Source organism: Adiantum capillus-veneris, chromosome 19 (genome assembly GCF_014529385.1).
Source record: "Adiantum capillus-veneris isolate H3 chromosome 19, ASM1452938v2, whole genome shotgun sequence".
In the NCBI taxonomy this organism is placed as follows: domain Eukaryota; kingdom Viridiplantae; phylum Streptophyta; class Polypodiopsida; order Polypodiales; family Pteridaceae; genus Adiantum; species Adiantum capillus-veneris.
Window position 1 is genome coordinate 45,257,578 of NC_140949.1, and position 24,876 is coordinate 45,282,453.

Genomic DNA, 24,876 nt, shown 5'->3' on the forward strand with positions numbered 1-24,876 from the left:
AGGATCATGTTTGTGGTGACAACGTCTCCCAAACACCACATGTAGAACTTGTCACCCTACTTTGGAAGCATGATATGGACTAAAGAACAGACATGCTTGCGGAAGCTAAGTCTCTCGAGCACCAAATGGATTAGTCATCCATTTTGGAATGATGTCGTAGAGTAAAAAGGGCTCCTCTACCCGCTAAGAAACATAAACTAATGACTATGCTTTATCTTCTCTACTTCATAGTCGAGGACGACTATGGTTTCAAGAGAGAGATAATGTCATAAAATAAAATATCTAACTTTACCAAATGATTTTCTCATATTAGACTGATCATTTAATATGGGAAGATAAAAGGGTAACAAGAGTTAGGATATAGATATATGCTTCTAGACCTATCTCAACTCGGGACCAAAAGGAGAAATGGTTGCGTCTCAATAGGGGTCCAAAAGGAGAAGGCCTACCAAAGAACAATGTGCAATAATTGCTTTTAGATTTATCTCAGCAAGGGACCAAGAGGAGAGATGGTTAGATCTCAATAGGGGTCCAAACGGAGCTAGTCTATCAAAGAGCAACGTGCATCTAATGGAGCTTAAAAGACCTTAGGGTTAGCTTCATTAAAGACCTCCAAAAGTTAGTGTTAAAAAAATATCCTTTGACCTTAGGCAAGCTAGGGCTAATCTTGAGGTGGGAATCCTACCCAAGCATGAAGTGTTTGTCGGCTTGCTAATTAAAGTCCTTAAAGTGTTTGTGGAAACCTTGCCCAAGATTGAGGTGATTCTCATGCTTAAATGAATAAGGATCTCAAGTGTTCAATTCAAAGGTAATCTCTCAAGATGCATAAACAGTTTCCATGCTTAATTGACTAAGTGCTTGAAGTGTTCAATTCAAACCAAATGACTTAAGAAGCATAAAAGACACATGTCAAATTCTTCCACATGTGGCCCTCATGATGTGCTTGAATCCTATTGGATAGGCTTTAAAGGGATCCAATAAGAATTTAAATGCATAAAAATAAAAAATTAAGTTTTTTCTCTCAAAGAGGAAAAAGAGGACACATGTCCAAATGATATAATTAAATAATACGAGAGAGAGAGAGAGAGAGAGAGAGAGAGAGAGAGAGAGAGAGAGACAGAGAGACAAAGAGAGGGGTGGACCAAGCTTAAGAAGGGGGGGGGTATACTCTCTCTCTCTCTCTCTCTCTCTCTCTCTCTCTCTCTCTCTCTCTTTATGTGAAGTGCAAAGTGCAAGAGCTCCATCTCCTTCTCCAAGCTTGTTGAGAAGTGGAGAGCCTACACCAACACACTTGGCTATGGAATGCAAATCCAACCAAGAGCCATGTGCTTAAGCTTGCCATCTTTTAATCTTCATTACTGTTCTATTATGCTATGCTAAGCAAGAAGAGTGATGATAACTGAGGAACTATTTCTTTCTCCTATGGATGATTCTTATTCCTCTTTCCTACCCTCATTCCCCGCTAGCTCTCTCCACCTTTAAAGGTGTTTGAGGCCTTGGGACTGAGGCTTGGGATAGTTAATGCTTTTTGTAAATTTTATGTTATGCTCATGATGCATGAAGCTTTCCATCTTCATAGCATCACCAAGGTCACAAGGAACACAAAGATTGTATTGTACCAAGTCTCTCTTGATGGGAGAATCTATAATACAAACATCTTTTGGAGGGGGGACCGGCTCCAAGTAAATCCGGTCCTCAACTATTGTCATGTTCTCTAATAATCTCTCTCTTGCAAAAGTATTGTTCATGCCAAGTTAATTAAGTACTATGTTTATGTTGCTACCATCAATTAAGTTCACCCTCTATGTTCTCAAAGTGATCTCACAAAAATACTCACTCTAATTCTCTTAATTCCGCTATTCTCAAAGTTCATAGGCCATTTCCATTATAGAGGACACGTACTAGCAGAAAGGGCAAACCCTGGCAGCCTCTGAAAGGAAAGAATGGGAATTCCTTAAATCCAAGCTTGAACTTTGGGATGTTGGGACGCTTGGGGAGTTTACTTGGTAGAACTACTCAAAAGGGGAAAACGCAAGAAACGCTAGGCTGGATAGATGCTACATTAGTGTTCCACTGGCCAAGAACTTTAACCAAATTAAAGTCAAATCCAGACTAACCTCTTGTGCATCTGACCACTATCCTTTAGTCATCACAATGGATGACAAGTGAAACAAAATTCAAAACCACTGGTTTCACACAGAATCCTCCCTCCTCCAACTAGGGGAAGTTCAAGAAAGCGTGAAGTCTATCTGGGTGAAAGAGTTCTCTAAAGGTTGCACCCCAGCCAAAGCCTGGGTGGTGGAAATTTCAAACACCCAACGCACCCTTATAAAGTATAGGAAACAAGTCATGGAGATCAGAAGAAGAAGAAAAGACGGTATCTCCAATGCCCTCATCGACCTCGAATCCTCCAACAAAGAGGACACTGAAACCTAGGACAAAATCTCCACTCTACGTGAGTAGCTCTGTATGGAGGAAGACCTCACCATGAAACACACAATGTAGGGCAGGGAAGGTGGACAAACCCACCAAGGATATGTTCAAGCACCTAAGAAGAAAGAACCAAAGGGAATCCATTCCTCTACTAGTTGGTCCCAATGGTAAAGCAGCATCAGAGACCGAAAACGTAGAAATCGCAAGAGCCCACTTCTCTGATCTGTTCAGCCCCCCCAAAAAGCACGATGAGGCTATCTCCTCTGCTAGAGCGACTATCAAAAACTGCAAGAACAAAATTATCCCTCCTCAAGAGGCCTCCCAGCTTGACTCTGGCCTCTCGATACGGAAAATTAAGCGGGCTATCAACTCCCTCAAAACTAAGAAAACCACGGGATTGGATGGTCTCCCGACAAAGTTCTACCAAACCTTCAAGGAAGTGATGGCCCCCATTCTGGTAATAGTCTGGGAAGAATCAGTTAAGTATAGTGCCCTCCCTATCCAGATGAACACTAAGGTCATCAAATTGTTGCACAAAAGAGGCATGAGAGAAGAATTATCCAATTGGAGACCGCTAACTATTCTTAACTCGGCGTACAAAATATTGGCCAAAGCAATTGCACTAAGGATATCACCAACACTCACAGAATGGATTTCCTCAGAACAAAAGGGCTTCATCAAAGGCTGAAGAATAATGGAAGTAGTCATTGCAATGTGGGAAGGGATCGAACATGCTGAGGAATCAGGGCAGGACTTTGTGTTTGTCAAAGTAGACTTCAATAAAGCCTATGGCACGTTGGAATGGTCCTTTCTACTTGGCTGTTTAGTAATGATGGGTTTTGGCCCCAAGGTGGTTAAATTCGTCCAGACACTACTGGGGAATGCCAAAGCCAGAGTGGCATTCAATAACTCTCTTTCTGACCTGTTCTCTCTTGATCGGTCCGTTATACAAGGATGCCCTTTGGCACCCCTCTTATTTGTCACAGCTGCAGACTCCCTCAACTGGTTAGTTAAAACCAAAATGGCCGAAGGGACTATAAAGGAATCTCCTTGCCTAATGTAGACAACATGACTGTCACAGTTTACACACGACACCAACGGCTTCCTGCACAATGATGATCAATCTCTCTACCAGTTTTGGGAACGCCTAAAGGTCTTGTGGCACTGCATCAGGTTTCAAAATCAACCACACTAAAACAGGTATCAAGGCTGCTCACTCCCCCCCCCCCCCCTATCTGGATCACTCAAAAAGGTTGCTCCATTCTACAAGACGGAGTCATATTCCGACTTCTAGGCATACCATTTGGATTCAAAGTCACTGTGAAGCAGAGATGGAATTGGGTCATGGAAAGGTTCTCAGCCAAACTAAATTGATGGCTTGGATTTCAAGCTAACCTAGCAGGAAGGGTGCTAGTCATCAAACACGTCATCTCCTGTTATGTACTATACTTCATCTCCTGCTGGAGGCCTCCCGATGATTACCTAAAGGACATCAATAGGGTTTGCAGGAACTTTCTTTGGACAGGAGACCCCCTCAAGAAAGGGATAGCAAAAGTCAAGTGGGAATTTTATTGTCTCCGTAAGGATCAAGAGGAATAAGCCTCACCAACATAAATGACTGGGCTGACAAGCTGGCTGTCAAGCTCATCCTAAGAGCCCTAGACCAACCTGAGGAAGAATGGGCCTCCCTTTTGTTTCAAAACCTGGATAAGTTCCAACTAAAATGAGTGCAAGGAGTAACCAATATCCCACGGATCACCCTTTTCTTTGGCCCTCTCAAAGCATCTGCAAAGGGGTCGGATCTCCTCAAATCATTTTGGAAAGCCTGGAACAGGTATAGAACCCTTCTGAGGATCAACTAGGACTCCAAATACAGCCTCCACCTTAGAGCCCAAGAATCACTATGGTGGACTTCCCCCCCCCATCACCCCACCCTCCCAAGATCAGGATCGGACAGCAAGACGTATTCACAACAAAGGAATGACTGTTTGGAAGGACATGTGGCGCTGATCTGAATCCAAATGGCTCACTCACTCTGAACTCCTCAGACAGCATCAACTTCAATCTTGGGAACTAACACTTCTCGATACAAGGAATTCATTCTTCTCGAAATAACTAGAATGGTCCCTCTCTTCCATATATGATCTGCAAACAATCTTGTATTGTGCCTCTATGGAAGATAAGGTAATTGTAGGCTATTTCTTACTACTCCATGAAACTACTCCTAAACCAAAAGAAAAGTTTTAACCTATAGTCGACCATCATCAATCAAGATCAGGTTCTCCTCCCTAATCCGAAGAGCCGCATCCTCATATAATGATCTAGGAGTCTGTACCTCCAACAGCATAATGAACGCCTAATTACTTGGTCACCTTTAAATACCACAGAGTCCAAAGAGCCTGCTCCAAATGTGACTTGGGGGTCTCTATATGAAAGAACTAAGAAGTCCCACCGGAAAACTAACATCAAATTGGGTGTTGAGAAACCAACTAAGAGAACCGATCGATTTCCAATACTTTGTAGCATGTGCTACATCTGAGGGGTGATATTGTGACAACTTCTTATTGGGATTCATAGGAGATGAGATAGGTTAATACTCAGTCATACCAAATGCTTCCAACAACACTTGGACATAGTGCTCTTGAGAGAGAAAGATGCCTCCCCTATTTGCCATATCTCCAATTCAAGAAAGTAGTGAAGCAAGTTGAGATCTATCATCTCAAACTCCTTAGCCAAGGTCTCCATAGTACTGCAATTGTGCTCAACATGGCTACTTGTGATCACAAGATTTCCACATAGAAAATAACAAGTCATCAATCCAAGGTCTCCATAGTACTGCAATTGTGCTCAACATGGCTACTTGTGATCACAAGATTTCCACATAGAAAATAACAAGTCATCAATCCTCCCTCACTATAAATATACAAATTTGGGTCTGCAGAAGAATGTCAAAAGGAGTGTCGTGGGAAAAAAGAGTCTATCTTCCGGTACCATGCTTGAGGGGATTGCTTCAATCCATAGAGAGCCTTCAAAAACCTACAACATGTTACTAAAATTTGGATCCAAGAACCCTAGTGATTGTTCCACATACACCTCTAAGTTTCCATGAGAAAATCCAAAACTACATCCATATGAAAAATGGGCCACCCAAAAAAGGCAGCAAGGCCAAAAATTGCCCGAATTGTTGCCATCCTTGCAGTCGGTGCAAAGGGCTTGTCATAGTCAAGTTGTGCCTTGTGATTATCCAAAGAACTATCAATTTTTTCCTTGGTCTTGTAGACCTATTTGAAGCCAATCACTTTCCGCTTGGTAGGTTGTGGAACCAACTCTCAAGTGTTATTCCTCTTGATGGAATCAAGTTCTTTCTACATGGCCAACTTCTCACCAACTTCCACTTTGGTTGTGAAAGTGCCTCCTCAACTACCAGGGGGTTTCTATTCTCGATCACTGTCAACATCCTCAACTATCAGGGGGGGTCTCTATTCTTGATCACTTTGGTTGTGAAAGTGCTTCCTCAACTATGAAAGGTCTCTATTATCATTGTCAACATCAAAGCATTGTTCACCTATAATAAATCTATATGCCTCAAAAATTAAAGTCATTGAGAGCATCGTGTCGTACCAGCAAATTGAAGTCATTGAGAGCATTGTGTTGTACCATCATCATGCCAATCTGGTGGAAAGTCTAAAGTACATGCATCTTGCAAGGTCTCCAACAGCCACTTCCTTAACTTGTCTTTCTCAACATAGGAGAGGAGGAGCTACTGGTATATCTGACTCTACCTCCGTAGCCTTAGGGATAGGAATAGGTGAAGAGGGTTCTTCAACCTGAAGAGTCCAATCATCATCTAGATCTCCAAATATTGGAAAATCTCGGGTCGTCATGGAAGACTTGGGAGCGGAATCCCCCTCTGAAGGAAGAAACTCGTCAAAGATGGTATCACGGTTAAGTACAACATCCTTCTTTATTTGATCATAAAGTCAATATCCTTTGAAAAGTGTATTGTATTGAACAAAAAATATTATCGTGGACGTGGGGTCAAACGTCCCTCTCTGCTTCTTTGGTACATGGATGTATGCATTGCTCTTAAATATCAAAAAATGAGAGACATCAGGCTTTCTGCCAAAGTAAGCCTCAAACAAGGTCTTCTCTGGAGCTGAAGAAGTCGAAGATCACTTTACGGTATGAACTCATGTCGTAACTCCCTCCACCCAGAAAGACTTTGGTAGGTCTTGATGCTCAAGCATAGTTTGCACCATCTCAACCATTGTCCCATTCTTCTGCTTCACAAATCCGTTCTCTGACGGCGATTCGGTATTTGCAAGCTCTCGCTTGATGCCATGATCTACATGACTCCCCACCTTTGTCTCATCAAATTTTCTTCAACACTTCATTCCTATCCTTCTCCACAAAAGCTAGCCAATTGTTGAAGAGACCAAATTCCTCTAACTTGCGTTGTAGAAAATATACCTAGGTAAAATGATTGAAATCATTCACCAATAACATGAAGTAGGAACCTTTGCCAAGGGAAGGCGTCTACATAGGTCCACAAAGGTCGGTGTGAACCGACTTCAAAACGGAAATAGTTCAGTGTGTAGGATGCTTCTGAATAGCATCTCCATGTTGATATAAGCAATGTATTTCCAAAAATTCTTACTCCTAACATCTACTAAGCCTGTAAGAATATACTCACAAAAAGCACGCCAAAGTGCATCATTGTTCAAATGACCAAATTTGTAATGCCACAGATAACTTGGGTTTCTTGATTGCTGAAGAAAGAGCATGGAGCCTTTAGAGGCCATTCTCCATTGAGCCCCCTCTGACCTCGTTGCCGGAGTCACAATCCCAAACGGATACTACTTCCTCTGTAAAAATCACCTCCATGCCTAGCTTGCACACCTCGTGCACATAAGATCAAATCCCATCTTTAGAGCATAAAAAACCTTGGAGGTGTGCATACTACCTCTACCATATGGAATCAACTCCATAAATCCTTCGGTGTGAAAAAGAATTTCAGATTTGTCACCAATGGAAACAATGCCATGGTGTCGTCACATGTTGGACAAAAGATCCTTCAAAGATGTCATGTGCCATGAGGCACCACTATCGAGAATCCAATCGCAGACCATTGCAAAACCACAAGAGCTGTCAAAACCTCCAATGTCCTTGGAGAGTCCTCTGAGGATAGAATCTCCAAATGAACAAAGGCCGATGACTACACGATCACCACCAAAGAAGTTAAAGCATCTCCAACTTGTTTTGGACACTTTCACCAGTAATGGTCCTTTTCCTCGCAATGATTACCGCCTTCAAGGCATCCTTTATAAAATCACAATCCTTTGGATTGTTGTTGTCTTTCTTCTTACCCTTTTACTTCTTTTTTATTGTTATTGGAAGAATTGGTCAAGGCTTCGGAGCATGACCTTCCCCGTATTGAACCGCTCGTCCTAGTCCAATACCATTGGAGCAATATCATCCCAAGAAATGGTGTTCAACCGGTCACTTGTAATCATGAAGTATAGATATTGATATACCAAGGAGGTAATTGGGCCAAAAGCTAGATGGTTGTGTCCTCTCAAGACTGATAAGCTTATCCATATGAAGCATCTCTTGTTGAAGCTCCTGCATCTTGTTGATGTGATCCCTCATGGATAAGTGCTTCGTATCTAGGGTCCTCAACTACAACTCTAAGAATATTTGCTTCATGAGACCAATTATAAAGAATAAAGTCGATCTCAAATTAACCTTGTGTCCTTCATCAATTGCATGTGACAAATGACTAATTTTGTACTATTGAGAAGTATGAAAGGTTGGATTGAGCATTGGCATGCTCTCATAACTTTGCTCTTGCAAGATCCATATTGAAAGTTGCTCAAAACAAAGTCTCCAATCTTGTAAGATTTGAAGACCACCATCATGGTTGCAATGACATAGTTTTCGCCATTCAATTGCCGATCTAAGGGAAAGGTAAGGAGTGTAGGTATCTTGATTGGTTGATCAAGTATGCCGGAGTAGACTGGGATGAATCTCCCCACTTCTCGTTGAGGGGTAGTTCAACACCACCGGTTGCTACCTCAGGTTGTATGTCTTCATCGCGGAACAAATTCATGTCAATATCATCACTCCCCTCCATCATGTAAGAGAACTTGGGCATGTGAGTCGTGATGAGGCTCGATTGAGATAAAGGGAAACCTTCAAATCTTTCCCCATTACAACCAAAATCGGACCCAAATGATTGAAAAACATAGAAGAAATAGCAAACTGTCTGAAAACTCACACAAATCACCAATCTGATTCGAGAGCATGTTGTGGCTTTAGTGCCATGTGAAAGGTACAATGGAAAAGGATGGATTGGATGATTATATCATTTGCAACCATGAGCAAACCTCCTCTCATTTGAAATCGCAAGCAAACCTCCTCTCGAGGCCGGGCAACCAATGGATCTCGAATTTATCACGACACATTTTCTCGTAGAATGGACTCCTATCATGTACCACCCGTCGCGAACGGGAATGGGTAGCAATTTGCAAATGTGAACTTATAACTAGGGCTTTTCATAGAGGTGAAAGCTAACTCTAAGGGGGGGGGGGGGGGGGGGGGGGAGAGAGAGAGAGAGAGAGAGAGAGAGAGAGAGAGAGAGAGAGAGTTGGTGACAAAAGAAGCTACAGAGAGAGAGAGGTCACACACACAAAATTCTAGAGAAAGAAATTCAAGAGAGAGTGTGCACCCAAAATGTTGGAAGTCTACTCGCTGATCACAACATGCCAAAAGTAGGTGGGTCCGCATATATACAGTAATATCAAAATTTCCCTATCCATCCAAATAAGCCCACAATCTTGAAAAATGGCTAAATTGCTAATAGATGTGTAAACTCACTAAAAGTGACAGCAACACACATTTAGTAGCAGAAGTACATAACACTATAGACTCTGACCACGGGTAACCCTAGGAACGGGGGTCCCAACTCATGCAAATCTACCTTGTGGACAACACCATGGAGTGCATCGTCGAGAAAAGGTACATGTACCTCAGATATGGCCAGGCACAGCCACAAAACAGCCCTCACTCCCTAATCTACTCTTGGGAGATACTGGAGTCACCATTGAACATTGAACTCTAGCATATAAGACTATGAGATGTATTTTTGTTGATTACAATCAAGAAAGAAAAGGTTGAATTTTTTATCATCTACAAAAAAAAATTGTATCTCAATATAAGAATAGAGAATTGTATCTCTAGCAATTTCTTATATTGAGTGCCAACTCATGTTCATTGTATCACTTATAGGGTAGATTTTCTACCATCTTATGGTAATTATGTGTAAGCACACTCAGAACTACTAGGAAACTTTTTTCCCTGAGTAGGAGGTTTTTTCCCAATTTGTACATATGCCCATCACTCTAAGGCAAGTCTTATCTTTTTATTAACACACTTAGTATACTGCTTCCTATGTTGTGTGCCCTTGAGTTTCTCCTTCGTCTTATCCATTTTTTTGTTCATTCGTGCAGCCTTAATTTCAACACCCTTGGTGTGTTTCACTACTCGTAGGTCTCTCGTGCCATCAAGCCACCCCATAGGAAGTTCCTGTGGAGTTTTTAATTAGGAGGTAGTGAAGCCTCTATCAAGATGCTATATACCAAGTTCTTGCTAAAATCACCTAGTTCACTACTAAAGCTTGGTTGGTCAATCTAAATGCATGGAATATGATGGAAAAGGATTTTTTCCAAATATGAGTGCATGACAGGGGTGAAGTGCCCCTAAAAGAAGACAACCACACTCATATGAACACCCAATAACGATATACCTTCCTAGACTAGAGCCAAATGAATACAATTTGAATGCTCCAATCGCAAAGCCCATGCACATTAGTTGAGATCTCAAAAGGTTCATGCAAATTGATGAGTGATATACTACCTAATTACATGGAAGTAATAAGTATCCCATGGAACCTTTCAAATTACTACATTGCCCGTTCACATTTCGAGGAACCTTTCAACAATTGATCATTTGACAAATGATGCCCAACGAGTGAGTAAAATATTGATCATTCAAAAGTTGATTCTTTAACGAGTTATGTCTTAACTAAACAATTAATAAAGATTAAATAATTCAAAGAGGCGACAAGGTAGATCAGTGAGACAAAACAATACAAAGCTCATATTTAACAAGGCAACCTCGGTTTACAATGTAACCCACAATAGTAAACTACTCTTTGCCAACTTGGACTTCAAAAGCCCTAGTACATATTGGCAAACCAAGATAATGCTCAACTATGAGGGACACTCAATGGGTAGGGGTTGGCATTCTCTCTCTCTCTCCATCCAAAATTGTCATGCAAGCAATGGAGTTTTTTTGCAGACTGGTTGATGTCATATAGTGTTGTGCCCTAGTTTATGTATATGAGATTAGTACTACATGATCTCTTGTTTGCAAAATTCCATGGTAGGATTCACCATTTTGCATATAGAAGACATGATGTCAAATGTGGCAATAAATTGGAATCACATAGGTCAAGATTATTTGGGTACTAGCATACCATAAGTTAAAAATACACTAGCATGGGTGTGTGTGTGTGTGTGTGTGTGTGTGTGTGTGCGCGCGCGCGCGCGCGTGCGTGCGTGTGTGTGTGTGTGTGTGTGTGAGAGAGAGTGAGAGAGAGAGAGAGAGAAATGAAATGTTATATTAACATCTTCAAAAAGGCCAAAATGACCTATGAAACCAAAAAGTTACAATTGGTGAATCTGATACCATGTCTTAGTACAGAAATTACAAAGTTACAGAGAACTAACACTAAAACACTAAGGAGAAAGGAAATAGGGGGGGAGGGGGGGGGGGGGGGGGGAGGGGGTTGTGGGTTCAGATGAAATCTCTCATCAGTCACTGTTGGATCTCATCGGCCTCCTCCATGGTCAGAACTCTAGTTGGGTGTCTTGCATGTCGAGCTAGAGTGATTTGTATCTTCTGTTGCAGCCTTCGTCGGTAGTGGGAGACCCCCCGAGGTCGTGGACATCTGGATCTGCCAAGTTCAGTGGCTCGGTACCAAGCAATGTACCTCTAGTATGAGTAGGCTCTGAGATCTGCTGTAATGACTGCTCTGTTGGCTCTCCTCTATCTGGTGTAAAGATTAAGAAATCTGTGATTTGTCTATGAGACTGTCTTTCCCCTGATGTCCTCAGCAAGCTCTCCCTAAGTCTGCGTAGCTCTAGCAGGAACAATCCGAGACTCTGATCCTTGTATCTCATGACCCTAGAAAAAGGTCCGAACCCTTCTCTGAATAGACAGTGGAAGCGGCCGTGTATCTCATAGTATGTCGGGCAGTGACATGTGTAGTGCAGCTCTGTCTCTGGCTCTAAGTTACATAGGTGACAAATCCTAGCTTTTGTCGACACCCCTCGAAATCAGCCAGTCTCGATCTGGAGATGATGTGAGGATGTGCGTATCTGTCCAATAGCGCATCTTATCCCATGAGATAAATGTACATCCATGTATGCACGCCTAATCACAAAGCCATCCTCCATGAGTTGGAGAAGATGCTCTCCATAGAAGGCCATCTTCGTGCCCAACTTCTATGTACAATGTATCCCTGTGCTCCTGGTATTTATCTGAATCAAATCCTGACGTATGAGTTTGGTGATCTCTGTCCGTGTGAGAGATAGGGAGGGTGCATCCAGGGAGTATTGAAGCGGAGATAATCTATCCATGTTGAGACCATGCGGCTGAAACCATGATGTCATTTGTCCATACCAACATGTTGTATCGCCTTGTAGAGCCAGTTGTTGAGATGACTCCAGGGCAAGCCGCGCGTATCTGTCCTTGGGGAGATCTCATAGACCGTGCATAAAGGAAAATGATCTCGTCAATGCCTCCACCACCGGGGGGGGGCTATCTCGGCTTGTATAATCTCATGTGATAATGAGGCCTTAGCCCAAATCATCCGAGCGATCATAGAGACCAGATGCCTCTCCATACATCTCCATCCATCTGTGTTTCCAGATCTCCCATGGTGGTCTACTGAGGGTCCCCATACTTGAACTCCATAGAGCATAGTTGGAGTCACTACAGTGTCAAAAAGCCAAAGCTTTGTTCACGGTACCTGCGAACACATCCTCTCTAGTCCTCCCAAAGTTGCATATGCTCTTGTCAATCTAGTCTCTGATGCTCTCCTTAGTGAAAACACCGGTCCACCGAAGACTACCCCAAGATAGGTATATGCATCTGTGTACTCCATAGTCTCCTGGCCATACATAAATGTGGGTGCCGACCTCCTGACCCACTGTGGTGTAGTGTTGAACACCATAACCTTGGTTTTCCCCAGATTGACAGACAATCCATTGTCACGAGTGTATGCAGAGCATCCAAATGACTCTGCATCCCCTCTGGGGAGTCAGAAATCAGCACAATATCATCAGCATATAGTAACAGCGGAATCCATGTCCCTACTAGCTGAGCCCCCCTGTCCCCCTGACGCTCTACATAGTTTGAAAACTCATCCACATACATCCCAAAAAGAGTCGGGGATAGGGGGCATCCATGCTTTACTCCAATAGTGGAGTGGACCATGTCAGACATTCCCTCAATGGTGTGTACACGCCCCATCACTGTCCTATATAGAGCCAGAATACGCCATATCAGCTCTGTAGGCACACCCATGTCCTGTAGTCTGTGTATAAGTCTGGCTCTCAACACTGTGTCAAAAGCTTTGCGGAAGTCCACAAAGCTACAATAGATCCTCTTGCCATGGTGTCTAGCCTCCTCAATATTAGCTCTGAGTGTCAGAATCTGGTTAAGAGTGGAAAACCTCTCCTGAAACCTGCTTGCCCTGGTGCTCTTATACCCTCTCGCTCTGCCCATCTGCTCAGCTCCTGCTCAAGAACATATGCATACAACCTAGTTAATGTGTGACCAACCATGATGGTGCGATAATTCGCGGGAATCATGGGATCTCCTGACTTGAAAATAGGCACAATCGTAGACATACTCCAAGTCCCCGGGAAGCCTTCATACATGGCTCGATTAAACATCATAGCTAGGAGCTCTGCAAGCATATCTCTGGCATGGATGAAGTGCTCTGCTACCATACCATCATGATCATGTGCTCTCCTTGTCTTCATCCTGTCAATGGCTTTCCTTACCCTCTCGGCAGTAAACAAAGAACATGTCTTCGGGCATGTCTCTAGTGGCTCCGACAGAGGTGGTTGCCCTGATGCTGTGTAGAGAGATGTGGCATATTCCCCACATGTCTCAGTGGAGGTGACCGCTGGCGGTGGTGAATGCTCGTGGAATAGCCTCCATGCTTCGCATGAGTCCTGACTTATAAATATCTTTATAGATCCCGCTCTAGCTGAGATAGATAGGCCCTTTTCTTTCGTCGCACTAGGCGGCGAAAGATAATCTGTGACTGTCTATGTGTGGTAATACCTGTGAGCACTTCCCTCTGTAATTTGATCCTTGATTCTCTGCACTCCTCATCATACCAAGTGTTCTGGGGCATGTTCCCAGATCGTCTCCGTGTGGGCTGGCTGTGGGGGTATGCCTCTGATGCTGCATCATGGAGCATCTCTGTCAGTATTTGAGTGAGTTCATCTAGTGGTCGTCCCGGCTCCTGGGTACATAGATGCCTATATATCTCATCCATATACACAAAATCCCTCCCTCATGATGGTATACTGAGTGTGTGTGGGGACCTCTCCTAATGGAGTTGTGCTGAACTAAAAGGTCAGGGTGAAAGAGGATAGCATGATCAACTGCTACTCCAACTGGCCTAGTGCCCACCATGAAATCTTGAAAGAATGGGATGAGACCTGGTTGGGCCATAACATAATCCACTGTGCTGGCACCATGTCGGTGTGGAAAGCAAGTAAAACCTCCAGCTGTTGAAAATCTTTGTAGGCCATTCATAATGGCCAATTTGTGTGTGGTTCCCATATCTATCAAGTATCTTCCATATTCAATGTATTCCTCATCTTGTGATAGTCTGGATAGACCCATCTCTGTGACGTCCAGCTCCCTAAGCATCTCTTCGGAAGTATCATAAAATATTGTTTGGTGGTGGGAAGTCCTACACTGAAATCCCCTAGTATGATAATGTCACCATCCTTGGAGAACTCCCATATGTCATTATCCAAAATAGCAAAGAGGGATTTTCCTTTAGGTCATGAATATACTAACGTACTAGGAGGAAAGTAACAAATAGCAATGTAGAGGTATCTACCCGTCTTTGCCATGAGCCTCACCCACATGTACCTAGCATGTTCATCCTTGCGTGCTATATATATCAGTGGCTGCAGTTCCTCCCTCAATAGAACTGCCACTCCCCCTGAGCCCCATCCTCGATGCTCCGATCTGGTCTCCTATCTGCAGGTTGTCTTCCATCTATATCCACTCACCTGTGGCATGGATTGTCTAGGTGCTTGAAGTGTCTCAGAGTAGAAAATGATGTCTCTCCCCATGAAGCTATCCTCAAAGGCCCCTACATCAAGACGGAGTGACCCATTACAATTCCAGGTTGCCATCTTTAATGTGGTCCCATAGGTCTCGCACCGTCATGCGGGGCGTCGCTCCAATATCACCAGCTTTCCATCCCTATAAAAAGCAATCTTCCCCTTTTCCCTTGTTGCTCTTATTTCCGGCATTACTTCTTGCATATGAGCAATCTGCGAGAGGGTGAGGTCATCTCCAAGAAAGATGCCAATCTTCTTTAGAGTTGGTCTCTTCTTCAAGAAGTCTTTCTTCGCTTCCATGGAGGGGAAGCAGAGAATGAGTGCCCTTTCCTTCGAGGTTTCTCCGTTGCTCCCACTTTTCTTAGTGCCCACTCTCCAAGCCCTCATATGCGTCTGCTCATTGACTCCCACCAGAGTCATGAGTTCTTTCACCTCTTTATCTACATTATCTTGGTCTCTGAGGCCACATATCCTTACGTGTAAGGCCCGTACACATCTCCTTTGCTCCTCTTCTAGTGTCAAATTGATGATGGTTGGGGTGGAGGTGGGGGTTATTTCCTTGCCTTTTCCTTTCTTGACAATCTCGATCCATTTTTCGGCCTTTTCTGCTTTTTGTTGGGTCTTTGTGATGACATCTACCCACGAGGTCGTCATTTCTTTTTGTTGCTCCCCACCTTCTTTGATGGCCCGTACTTGTTCCTTAATCGTGTTAAGCTCTTCAATGACAAAGGGTTGAAGTTTTCCCTCTTCGAAGACATTCTGCGATCGCACCTCTGCAAGCTCTTTCTTGAGTAGTGCGATTTCCTCATCTTGGGCCTTCACGCGATCTTTGAGTGTATGTATCATGCTTTCCTGTGTTGCCACGCATGCGTCGAGTCTGTTAATAGTACCAGAGAGATGGCGGTTGATCTTGCTGATGGACTCGCTCAGTTCTTCTTTGCACTTTTAGATGGCATCCTCCACCGGGTCATCCTTGCTATTCAGCTTTCTCATGATTGAGAGGCCGCGACAGGAGAGGGAGAGGGGTACCGGAGTGAAGAAGAGTTTCTCTCTCTCTCTCTCTCTCTCTCTCTCTCTCTCTCTGCGGACAGATTTATTTATTTTCATTTTTTATTTTTTATTTTTTTTCTTTCCTTCTCTCTCTACGCGATTTCCCCCATCTCTCTATGCCCTTTGTTTTCCTCCTCTCTGCATGATTTTCTCCCTCTTTCTCTCCTTTTTTCCCTCTCTCTCTCTACGGATTCCCCCCCTCTTTCTCTCTCTACGCTAAATTCTCTCTCCCCCCCGCTTTCTCTCTACGCGCTAGGTTAGGAGGGAGCGAGAGCGTAGAGGCAACGGGTACGGGTGCGAAGCAAAGGAGCTAGGCAACGGCACACAGAGAGAGCAGGGGGGCAGCGGGTGCAAGTGCAGAGCAGGGCCACGAGCGAGAGAGAGTGGGCGCGCAAGGGCAACGGGTGCGGGTGCAGACTAGGGCAACGAGCGAGAGAGAACGGGAGAGCGGGGGGCAACAGGTGCGGGTGCAAAGCAGGGCAACAAGAGAGGGCAGAGAGAGAGAGAGAGAGAGAGAGAGAGAGAGACGTTGATCTTACATTGTTTGGCATCAAGCTTGCACGTTTGCTAATAAAGACTATTGTGCTCTGACTCTATATTAGAATAATTTTACCATCAAAATGTGGCAACTAATGTTATGAAACATTGCATTTAAAGCGTGCATGGTTTACAATTGTTAATTCATTTTTGTAAATTTTTACAAAGAAGTGGTTTATAGGGATGGATTTTGGAAAATGGCCCTCATTCCAAGCCTTCAATTATTTTTTTTAGAAATTGTGGTTTGATTTGTTCTTTTAATGCACTCGTGGTTGATCATGGTACATTAACTCGTTATCAAATTGAAGAGAGCACAAAGCAGAAGTGACTGCCACCACTCTACCTCCAATGACAATGTGATCTCACACTTCTGCTCAATATTATTTCAATATTAGCTAGAGGAAAACTAAAAGCAGCAAGTTAGAATTCCCTAATAAACTTCAAAAGGCCTCCAATAGTACAGGAGTAGATCCTTTCAAGCTATGTGAAAGGGAGCAATCAACTTTGAATACAAGCGGGTGAAAGCATGAATGGGTGGTACACGCTCAAGGGTGGGAAGCTGTTTTTCACTAGCTATTTTCTCAAAAGTGGCATTCAAGCCGCAAGCGTATGCAATAGGGTTTGACATTATGTGTGCAAGCTCCATTTCCTTGAAGAAGTTGACAGCTCTCTAGAGCATTGAGACCATCCATAGCATAACTTGCTACAGGGCCATTTCAGGGTAAATCACCTTGAATGATTATACAAATTGAGAACATGCCGATAGCCTTGCATTCGAGTTGCATGTGCTTGCAACCTTTCAATACTTCCCTACTATGACATTGTTCCACATGTCCCATAGACCGGTTAAGTCCCATAGAGCGGTTAAGTCCACAGCAACACATAGGGTAACGCCAAGTTGTCTAGCTGTGGCTACAAACCCAAAGTTTGTGTGTATTTCAACCAAGGCACTGGCAGCGAGCAGCTCAAAATGTTATCATGTCTCTTCATGAATGACTTGCCCCACATCCATTGCACCTATGCCAACAAGCTTTTTAGCCTGCATCCATAAGCAACAAAGCTTGTCCAAAATACCTGCGAGGTGCATTTCCTTGAAATAGTTGAAAGCCCTCATACCAAGATCATTCATCACATAAGTCGATATGAGAGTACCCCAGGGTATAATTTTCGCTCACAACGCCAGTAATGCACTGCCCAGGGCAGTGCCAACAAATCGAAGTTCCTGATTTTTTCTTTTAAAATCTAAAACATAAAAAAAAACACTTTTTACTCATTAAAAATGTCTTAAATACAAAGGTAGATTAGCCGCTTTATAACATGCCAATTCATAGGCTACTGCTGTAAGTCTTAAGGTCAGTTTATAGAGGCCCAAATTGAGTTCTTAGAGGCCTATTCAAGAATTTGTGTTCCCTCTATGACAACAAAGATGCTGAGCTGTGTGCAGTTTCTAAATCCATAAACCGCTACTCACATAGATCCTTTGAGAGAGACTTGAGACAAATTACTGAAGCAACAAACATGTAGCCCATTCTGTTCCTTTCTAGAATAGGCAGCAAACTATTTTACAACCAGCCCTTGTATGATTGCTCACCTCCAATCAGTTGGCTTCTCTCTATGAAATCACCAAGAATCCTAGTGATAAGATAGCACACGACGGCAATAGAAAGAGGCAGAACAAAAAACTCCCTAAAGGCTTGCCTTGGTGGTGAAATCCATAAGCTCCTTAACCTTATCATTGGTCGCCCACTTCATAACATCTGCTGCAGCAGCTTCAAGCTTCTTTGGATCCTCTGGCGATTCCGCAAAAGGAGCGTTTAGGTCAACTAGCATGTCCGTAATCGACCTTTTCAGTACCCCATGATCTTGAATAACATGGAGTTGAAACTCATTGCCTGTGACAATTACCATCTTTGCAGCTTCAAGCTTCTTAGGATCCTCCGCTGATTCCGCGAGGGCATCCACTTGCATGCTGTCAATTTGATCCCCTTGACCCTCAACCACCCTGCTAAGCCACTCAATCAGAGCAGCTTTGGCGCCACCAACAGAAAGACCCCTTAAATCGAGAACCCACTCTGACCCTGTCACTTCAGGTTTAGTACTCTGCGCATACACCTCCCTCGCAGAGCTTAATAACCTTGTAGCCAGCGTCTTAAAGCCTCTTCTCCAGAAGCACTCCATGAAAGCATTATACACAGCCCTTGCATGCTCAATATCCTCTAACTTCTTCAAGTATGGAAGCACATTCTCTTCAAATGTCGATTCCACGCTGCTGATATTATCTGAATGCGCAAGAAACAATGATGTAAGAAGCTTGCAGATTTCCAGATTGCTCTTTTCTATAGCCTTGGATAAAGGAGTCGGCTTGTCTCCAAGAATGCTGAAGGACCGAATCAACGCAGCACAAGACTCTGCATCTAAGGGAAGTTCTCCTGCTTCCATCTCGGCAAGTATAAGAGCTGCACGATGATACCAATGCCCGTCCACAAAGAGTCTTAAGATGGGCCCCCATGCCTCTGGTGTCATCTCATGATATTTCCGCATTTGGTTCACTATCTGCAAGTCACATAGGGTCAGTTGACGAGTCATATCAGTAATAAGACCAGAGCAATGATGCATATTGACTTTACCTTGCGCCCTTCCCTTGTCCAGTCAGCCTTTGCATAGCCACGAATCAAAGTTACATATATGTGCAATTTTGTCTTCACACCTTGCCTACCCATCATTCTGTAAAGCTGTGCTGCTTTAGTAAGCTGCCCTGCGTTGACCAAGGCAGCGATGATTGAGCTGTAGCTAACAGCATCAGGTCTGTAGTTATTGCTTTGAATGTCTTCAAAAGCTTGCATTGCTTCTTCATGACAGCCTTGCTTTCCATAACCATGTATAAGATTGTTGAAAGCCACTAACGTCGGCCTTTCCTTACCAAGTTTCTGCTAGAGTAACAACAAAATCACTCCATTCCCTTGTCACAAACGGCCTAATGTATCTAGGAGTCACTTTTGCAAGCAAGGTATTCAACTAACATGTTTGCTAAGGATTTATATAAAAAATTATAGCATATCAACCTGGATTTCTACGGCACGTGTTTGGGATCTTGTCGATGTAATCTGCTAAAGATTTCTGTAATATATTATGACATGTCAACCCAGCCTTTTATTGATTGTATTTGTGGCACCTTACTCGTTGATCTAAAGATGCAATTTATATTAAAGTGAGTAAATGTCATTAATGTATGCTTGATAACCAGTTCTAACTAAGTAAGATGAGCTAATTTCTTCATTTTAAAAAAACAAGAGAGCATATGTATTGTAGCATAGAGAAATTTTAAACTGTTGGCCTTTACGGTCTTATATCCAAATCTATAGGAGAAAGTCTGCAGTAACTTTTAGCAGTTCTGACTATCAATCATGAGGAGAACACTTTTAATTGCATCCATTAAATTGTAAATGGAAGAGTTGTAGATAGCCTATTGAGGTTATAACTGTTGTACATAAGATGTGTGATGATCAGCTCATTCTCTCAAGTTTAGGGTGTTATCTCAATCCTTATGACTTTTATACATCGGTGATTCACTAGTACTTGATGTCAGTTTTTGACAAGCTTAGACGTGAGTTCTCTACAGTTGCTCTGTGCACAATATATGCAACCGATGATTGCACATCACCTCTAATTTGGTACGTGCGATGTGGTATTGCTGACATGAAAGTGCTGATATGGCATTACCACATGGCAACCAGCATGCACAAACAGCTAGACAGCACCAAAAGACAAAGATCACAGATAGAAAGGTAAAAAACTGTCATTAAAATGGAGATGACAAGTGAAAAATCAAATTTTGATTGGTGCCTGCGATCGTCAACAGAGACACGATCCTCAAGCTTTTTGAGCCTATATAAAGAGATCCTCAAGCTTTTTGAGCCTATATAAAGACGTCCAGTGCCTCGGTCGTAAACAGTTTCTAAGAGTCTCTGTCATGGCAGGCACTGCAGTCAAAATTGTGCTTGCACTTGCACACTTCTTGTGCTTGTGGAGACAATAGGTAAATACAGCAAGGGGCATTGGTTTCTACTCTCAGTGTATATGCATGAAAAAGTACACATATGCATGTGGTGTGTGTGCATGCGATTTTGGATCTATTCTTTGCATGTGCAGAAGAGCCGGAGTGGGTTGAGGGGGGGGCAGGGGGGGGAAGGGGTTGTTATATAGTGAGTTTGATGTTGGGAAAGGCCCAAAAACAAAAAAAAACAACTAAAAGCGTGAGCGTTACCGTAGTGTATAATGAGAGACACTCCTTTGCTTTATCCATCAAGCCTGCTTTGCAGTAAGCATAGATCAGCTCATCATAGACATTCATATTAGGTGACAAGCCCAAGTTCGCCATCATTTCTATGAGTTCGAGAATTCTCTCATAGTTACCAGCCAGCTTCTGGCAGTTCATCACTTTGAATATAGCCTGAGGGACACAAACATGGCAGACAATACATTCACATTATTAGTCTTACGATCCTGTATACAAAAATCAGAGATATATAGATCCGTTTGTTCAAATATTTAAACAACTAACATTATTTGGGGGGGGGGAGGGGGGAGAGATTGTGAGGTCTCTGACCCCGACCAAAAAGAGCACCATTGTACCATGGACTAAACATAATGGAAAAAGTTACTATTTTTAGCAGTTTTCCAAATTCTGTCAGTGCCATGATGTTTAGAATGTTTTAAAGCTTCGAAATGTGAATTAAAATAATTTTTGTAAAAAAATTCCAAATATAGTAAGTTTTTGGTCACCCGACCCGTCCAATTTTGACCGTCTCGAAAAACTGCACCAGTACCCCAAATTTGAAAAAATGCATTTTCGGACCCCAGGGGCTGCTAAATATGGCAGGTACTCGGACCAATACGCCTTAGTTAGAGCTTAGTATAGCAATTTACGGCATTAAATTCCGACTCGTATGGGCCGTCAGTTACACTAGCTAACTGGACACTTGGTAGGCATGTAACTGGACTTGCCATGCATAAGTGGAGTAGCTCTCAGATGCAAATAGCAAGCCAAATCGATTTTCAACTTGGAGGAGCCTATTTAAAGGTGTGCTCACACACACACATGCTCACACACACCTTGGGGAGGTGCTGCAGGCACACAGTTTTTGAAGGAGAAGCAAGGAGGGAGGTGCTGCCGAATTCTCGTCTTGAGAACTCATTTGGATCAGAAAATCGATAGGATTTTCAACCCCTAATCACGGTAATCATGATTTGATTTATGCTCTTCTGTAATTCTCTCATTATTCTCTTAATTCCTTGTCTACTATGCTTAATCCTAGCTATAATTTCTAATAGCTGCTCTCTAAATCTCCATAGCTATACTCCATTATATAATCATCATCCAATTAGCTAATTTATGCAGCCATTCATCACTCTTAATCAATGATTAATACATGATTAAGAGAGGTTTCTCTCTCTAAGCAGCATAGTAATTAATTGACAAGCCGGTAATGATGTAGATTTGATGAAATTTATTCTTTTACCACACAATATTGTTGTAACTAAGTTAGATTCATTTTTTCTCATACATTAAGATGTGATTAAGGCAAAATTAATCCATCATTAAGCCACTAAGAAGAGAATTTTCTATCACCTATGCATGCAGTAACTCTGCATCTTTCTATTGCACTAGGAAAGTGATTGAGCTTGCTTAATTCATCTCTCTTGTAATTAAATTAGTAAAATTCTGAAATTCTTAATCATCTAAGCCAAGTGATTAACTTTAGAGCCGGTTCCCATAGGACAAGTAAAGTATTACCTATAAAATTACTAGGTCTCGAAGGAAAAATCTAACCCTCTTGCATAAGGAGGATTGTTCAATGATTTCAGTCTGCCATTTGGATTGTTATGATGCTCTCGGACTTTAGCTCTTTCCTTCAAGTTTATCATTTGAAGTAGTGAGTATAAAATGGCCCCGGTTAAGAGAACTCGCTTCGGTGGTGCCCACGACCATGAGGCGGAAACGAGCAACGTGAATGGGAAAGGAAAAGCTCCCATGGACGAACAAGCACCGGCCATCTCACGGGCCATTGACGAAGAAATGGAAGAGGTAGATCACAATTTTATTCGGGTTGTTTAAATTAACATTGCATACGTTTAGCTAAGAAAGAACATATCCCCAAACATGTTGGAGAAATCCGACAGAAACCTCGGCATTTGAATTCATTTGTACATTAAAGTCTAAAGTAGGAAAGAAATGATTGATGCATATACTATTTACAATAGGAAAAAATGTCTGCTAGGAAAAATTTAGATCGACATGTTCATTCTATTTCCAATGTTGAATTAGTCATGAACCCCCTCCTGATCACAGGGGGCAGAGTTCCTGGTTAAGGGCTCTCGAATCCACGTCTGCTAGTTAAGCGGTGGATACCCACGTCTGTTGGTTAAGCGGTGGGAATGTCCATGTCGTGCTTTCTATGCAGTGGACATACCTAGTTGTATGGGCAGCTAGGTGACAACGGGAGGAGTAAACTCTTGCTGAAGGGGGGGATGTTGTACCTCCAGAACATTGGAATTTTAATGAATAAGTTCTAGTAGAATTTTTACTAGAATACTGTCTTGGTGCCGCTTTGCAATACTGGTTGAAGGGCTGTCTTAACGAACATTGTGATTCGGAATCTAATCAAGGAATGTTTATGTTGAACAATTATTGTGATAGTAATTAGGACACACAAGGAAGTGTGAGTGTGGGGGTGGAAAGTGGGGGCTTGGCTCAGGTTGCCAATGCCTATGAGAAGAGTGGTCCCGATTGGTCGGGAACTCTCTGTCCCCGTAGTGTTTAAATCGAAACTAGTAATACTCATTGCCCCTAGAGCGGCGAAGTCTCAAGTGTACGTGCCTCTGAAACATGGGGAAAAAGGCACTTGAGGTTTCTCTCCTCTTGGAAGGTGGGTCTTAGGATCACTAGATAGGTTAAGCACGCTTTCTTTGCGAGGTGGAGCTAGATCTCATTGCTAGTAGGCTCGAACTCAACTCACTTTGTGATGAGAGATCGTCCGCTAGTTGAACCCTGAACCACTTTGTTTGCTTCCGCTATAGATCTAATGGCCACCGGTTCACCATCAGATCCGCCGTCTGATACGGCGAGGTGGGGACCTCACAGAGATGAAATGAAATGAACATACTATTAAGAGCTACAAAAGGCCAACATGAGTTGTGAGATGAAACTTTCAACAATCCTAAGTGAGATACAACTGTCTAGGACAAAAGAATAAAAGCTAACCTAAAAACTCGGAAAATGAAATGTATGATATGGGTGTGACAATGGGAATCAAACCCTAACAGTAGGTTTCAATACAAGAGATCAAACTGTAAAGGGGTAAAGAGGGTACATTACAAGGAAAGGGTAAGGGAGGGATCATCCCATGAACTGTTGCATGTGTCTCTACAAGATGGTATCTATCTCCTCACTAGTAAAGAAGCAAGGGGCCTCACCCAGTAACTGCTTATGATATCCTGAATCCTCCTCTGTAAGCAGCATCGGTTTAGTGTTCTCCCTAGGAGCCTCTTCCGTCTCGAGCATTGTAGACAAATGGCTCTATCCACGAGGATGTCCTATGTGGGAGCCCAAATTGTATCCTGCATGTCTTCCTCGGTCATGAAGAAATATACCATCTATCTCTGTAAAATCCCCAGTGCACAGGTGTAATCTATCCGAGTCTGCAAATCTCTAGCAAGTGTAAACCAAGGCACAATGTTGAAAACTTGACAATATGCCACCTTAACTTCACTGCTTGTCTAAACAGTTTCGGAGTCAGAGAGAAAGCTCTAGCCCCACTTTCCAATATTTGTGCTTGTAAACAAAAGACGCCCCATTCAAAGAGATTACTCTTTTGTGGGCTGGGGGAGGAAGTAGCAGCCATCTTCAATACTATTGTGGCAACAAAAATCTACCTTTCAGATTATGCGTGTGAATCAATGCTTAGAAATGTTACAGCGTTTTCAAAGCAAGGTCTTCTCTCTTTCTCCATGATATGGACGACACTTAGCAAGAAGACCAACATGGCAAACCAAGCTGAGGGAAATGCCTTCTTAAAGCTCTTGCAGAGATGCAAGCGACTCTTGCTTTGCTAAAAGTGCAAGAATTGCTCAGTTACATTGCCAAACACAAAAGGCTAAAACCCCTCAGCTCCCTTATGACCCTCCAACTGAAAATCCGGGAGGCCCAAGTGCTCCATTCGTACCTCTTCAAAAAAGTTTGAGAAGATACTCTGCAAAAGAAAAATAGTGAAATCCCTCCACGTCCTCACAGCAACAGAAACATTCTTCCGTTCTACTCTTCTCTTTGGTTTTCTGCTACCAACAGGAAGAGGAACTCTTAAGTACCAAAAAAGAACGCTTGGCAATACCATAAGAAGAAGAAGAAGACCTTTAAGGC

At 42.8% G+C, this 24,876-nt stretch overlaps 1 protein-coding gene across 1 annotated transcript in view; it reads right to left on the bottom strand.

The window, feature by feature from the left end:
- Positions 1-17,710: 17,710 nt before the first annotated feature.
- Positions 17,711-24,876, bottom strand: part of LOC147433931 (uncharacterized) — a 42,155-nt gene continuing 34,989 nt past the window's right edge. The window contains exons 3-5 of the mRNA XM_086490555.1: positions 20,725-20,910; positions 19,088-19,387; positions 17,711-19,013 (exon numbers count right to left, since the gene is read on the bottom strand). Coding sequence (XP_086346681.1) covers positions 18,147-19,013; positions 19,088-19,387; positions 20,725-20,910 — 1,353 coding nt within the window. The 3' untranslated portion in view covers positions 17,711-18,146. The remainder of the gene's footprint in view (positions 19,014-19,087; positions 19,388-20,724; positions 20,911-24,876) is intronic.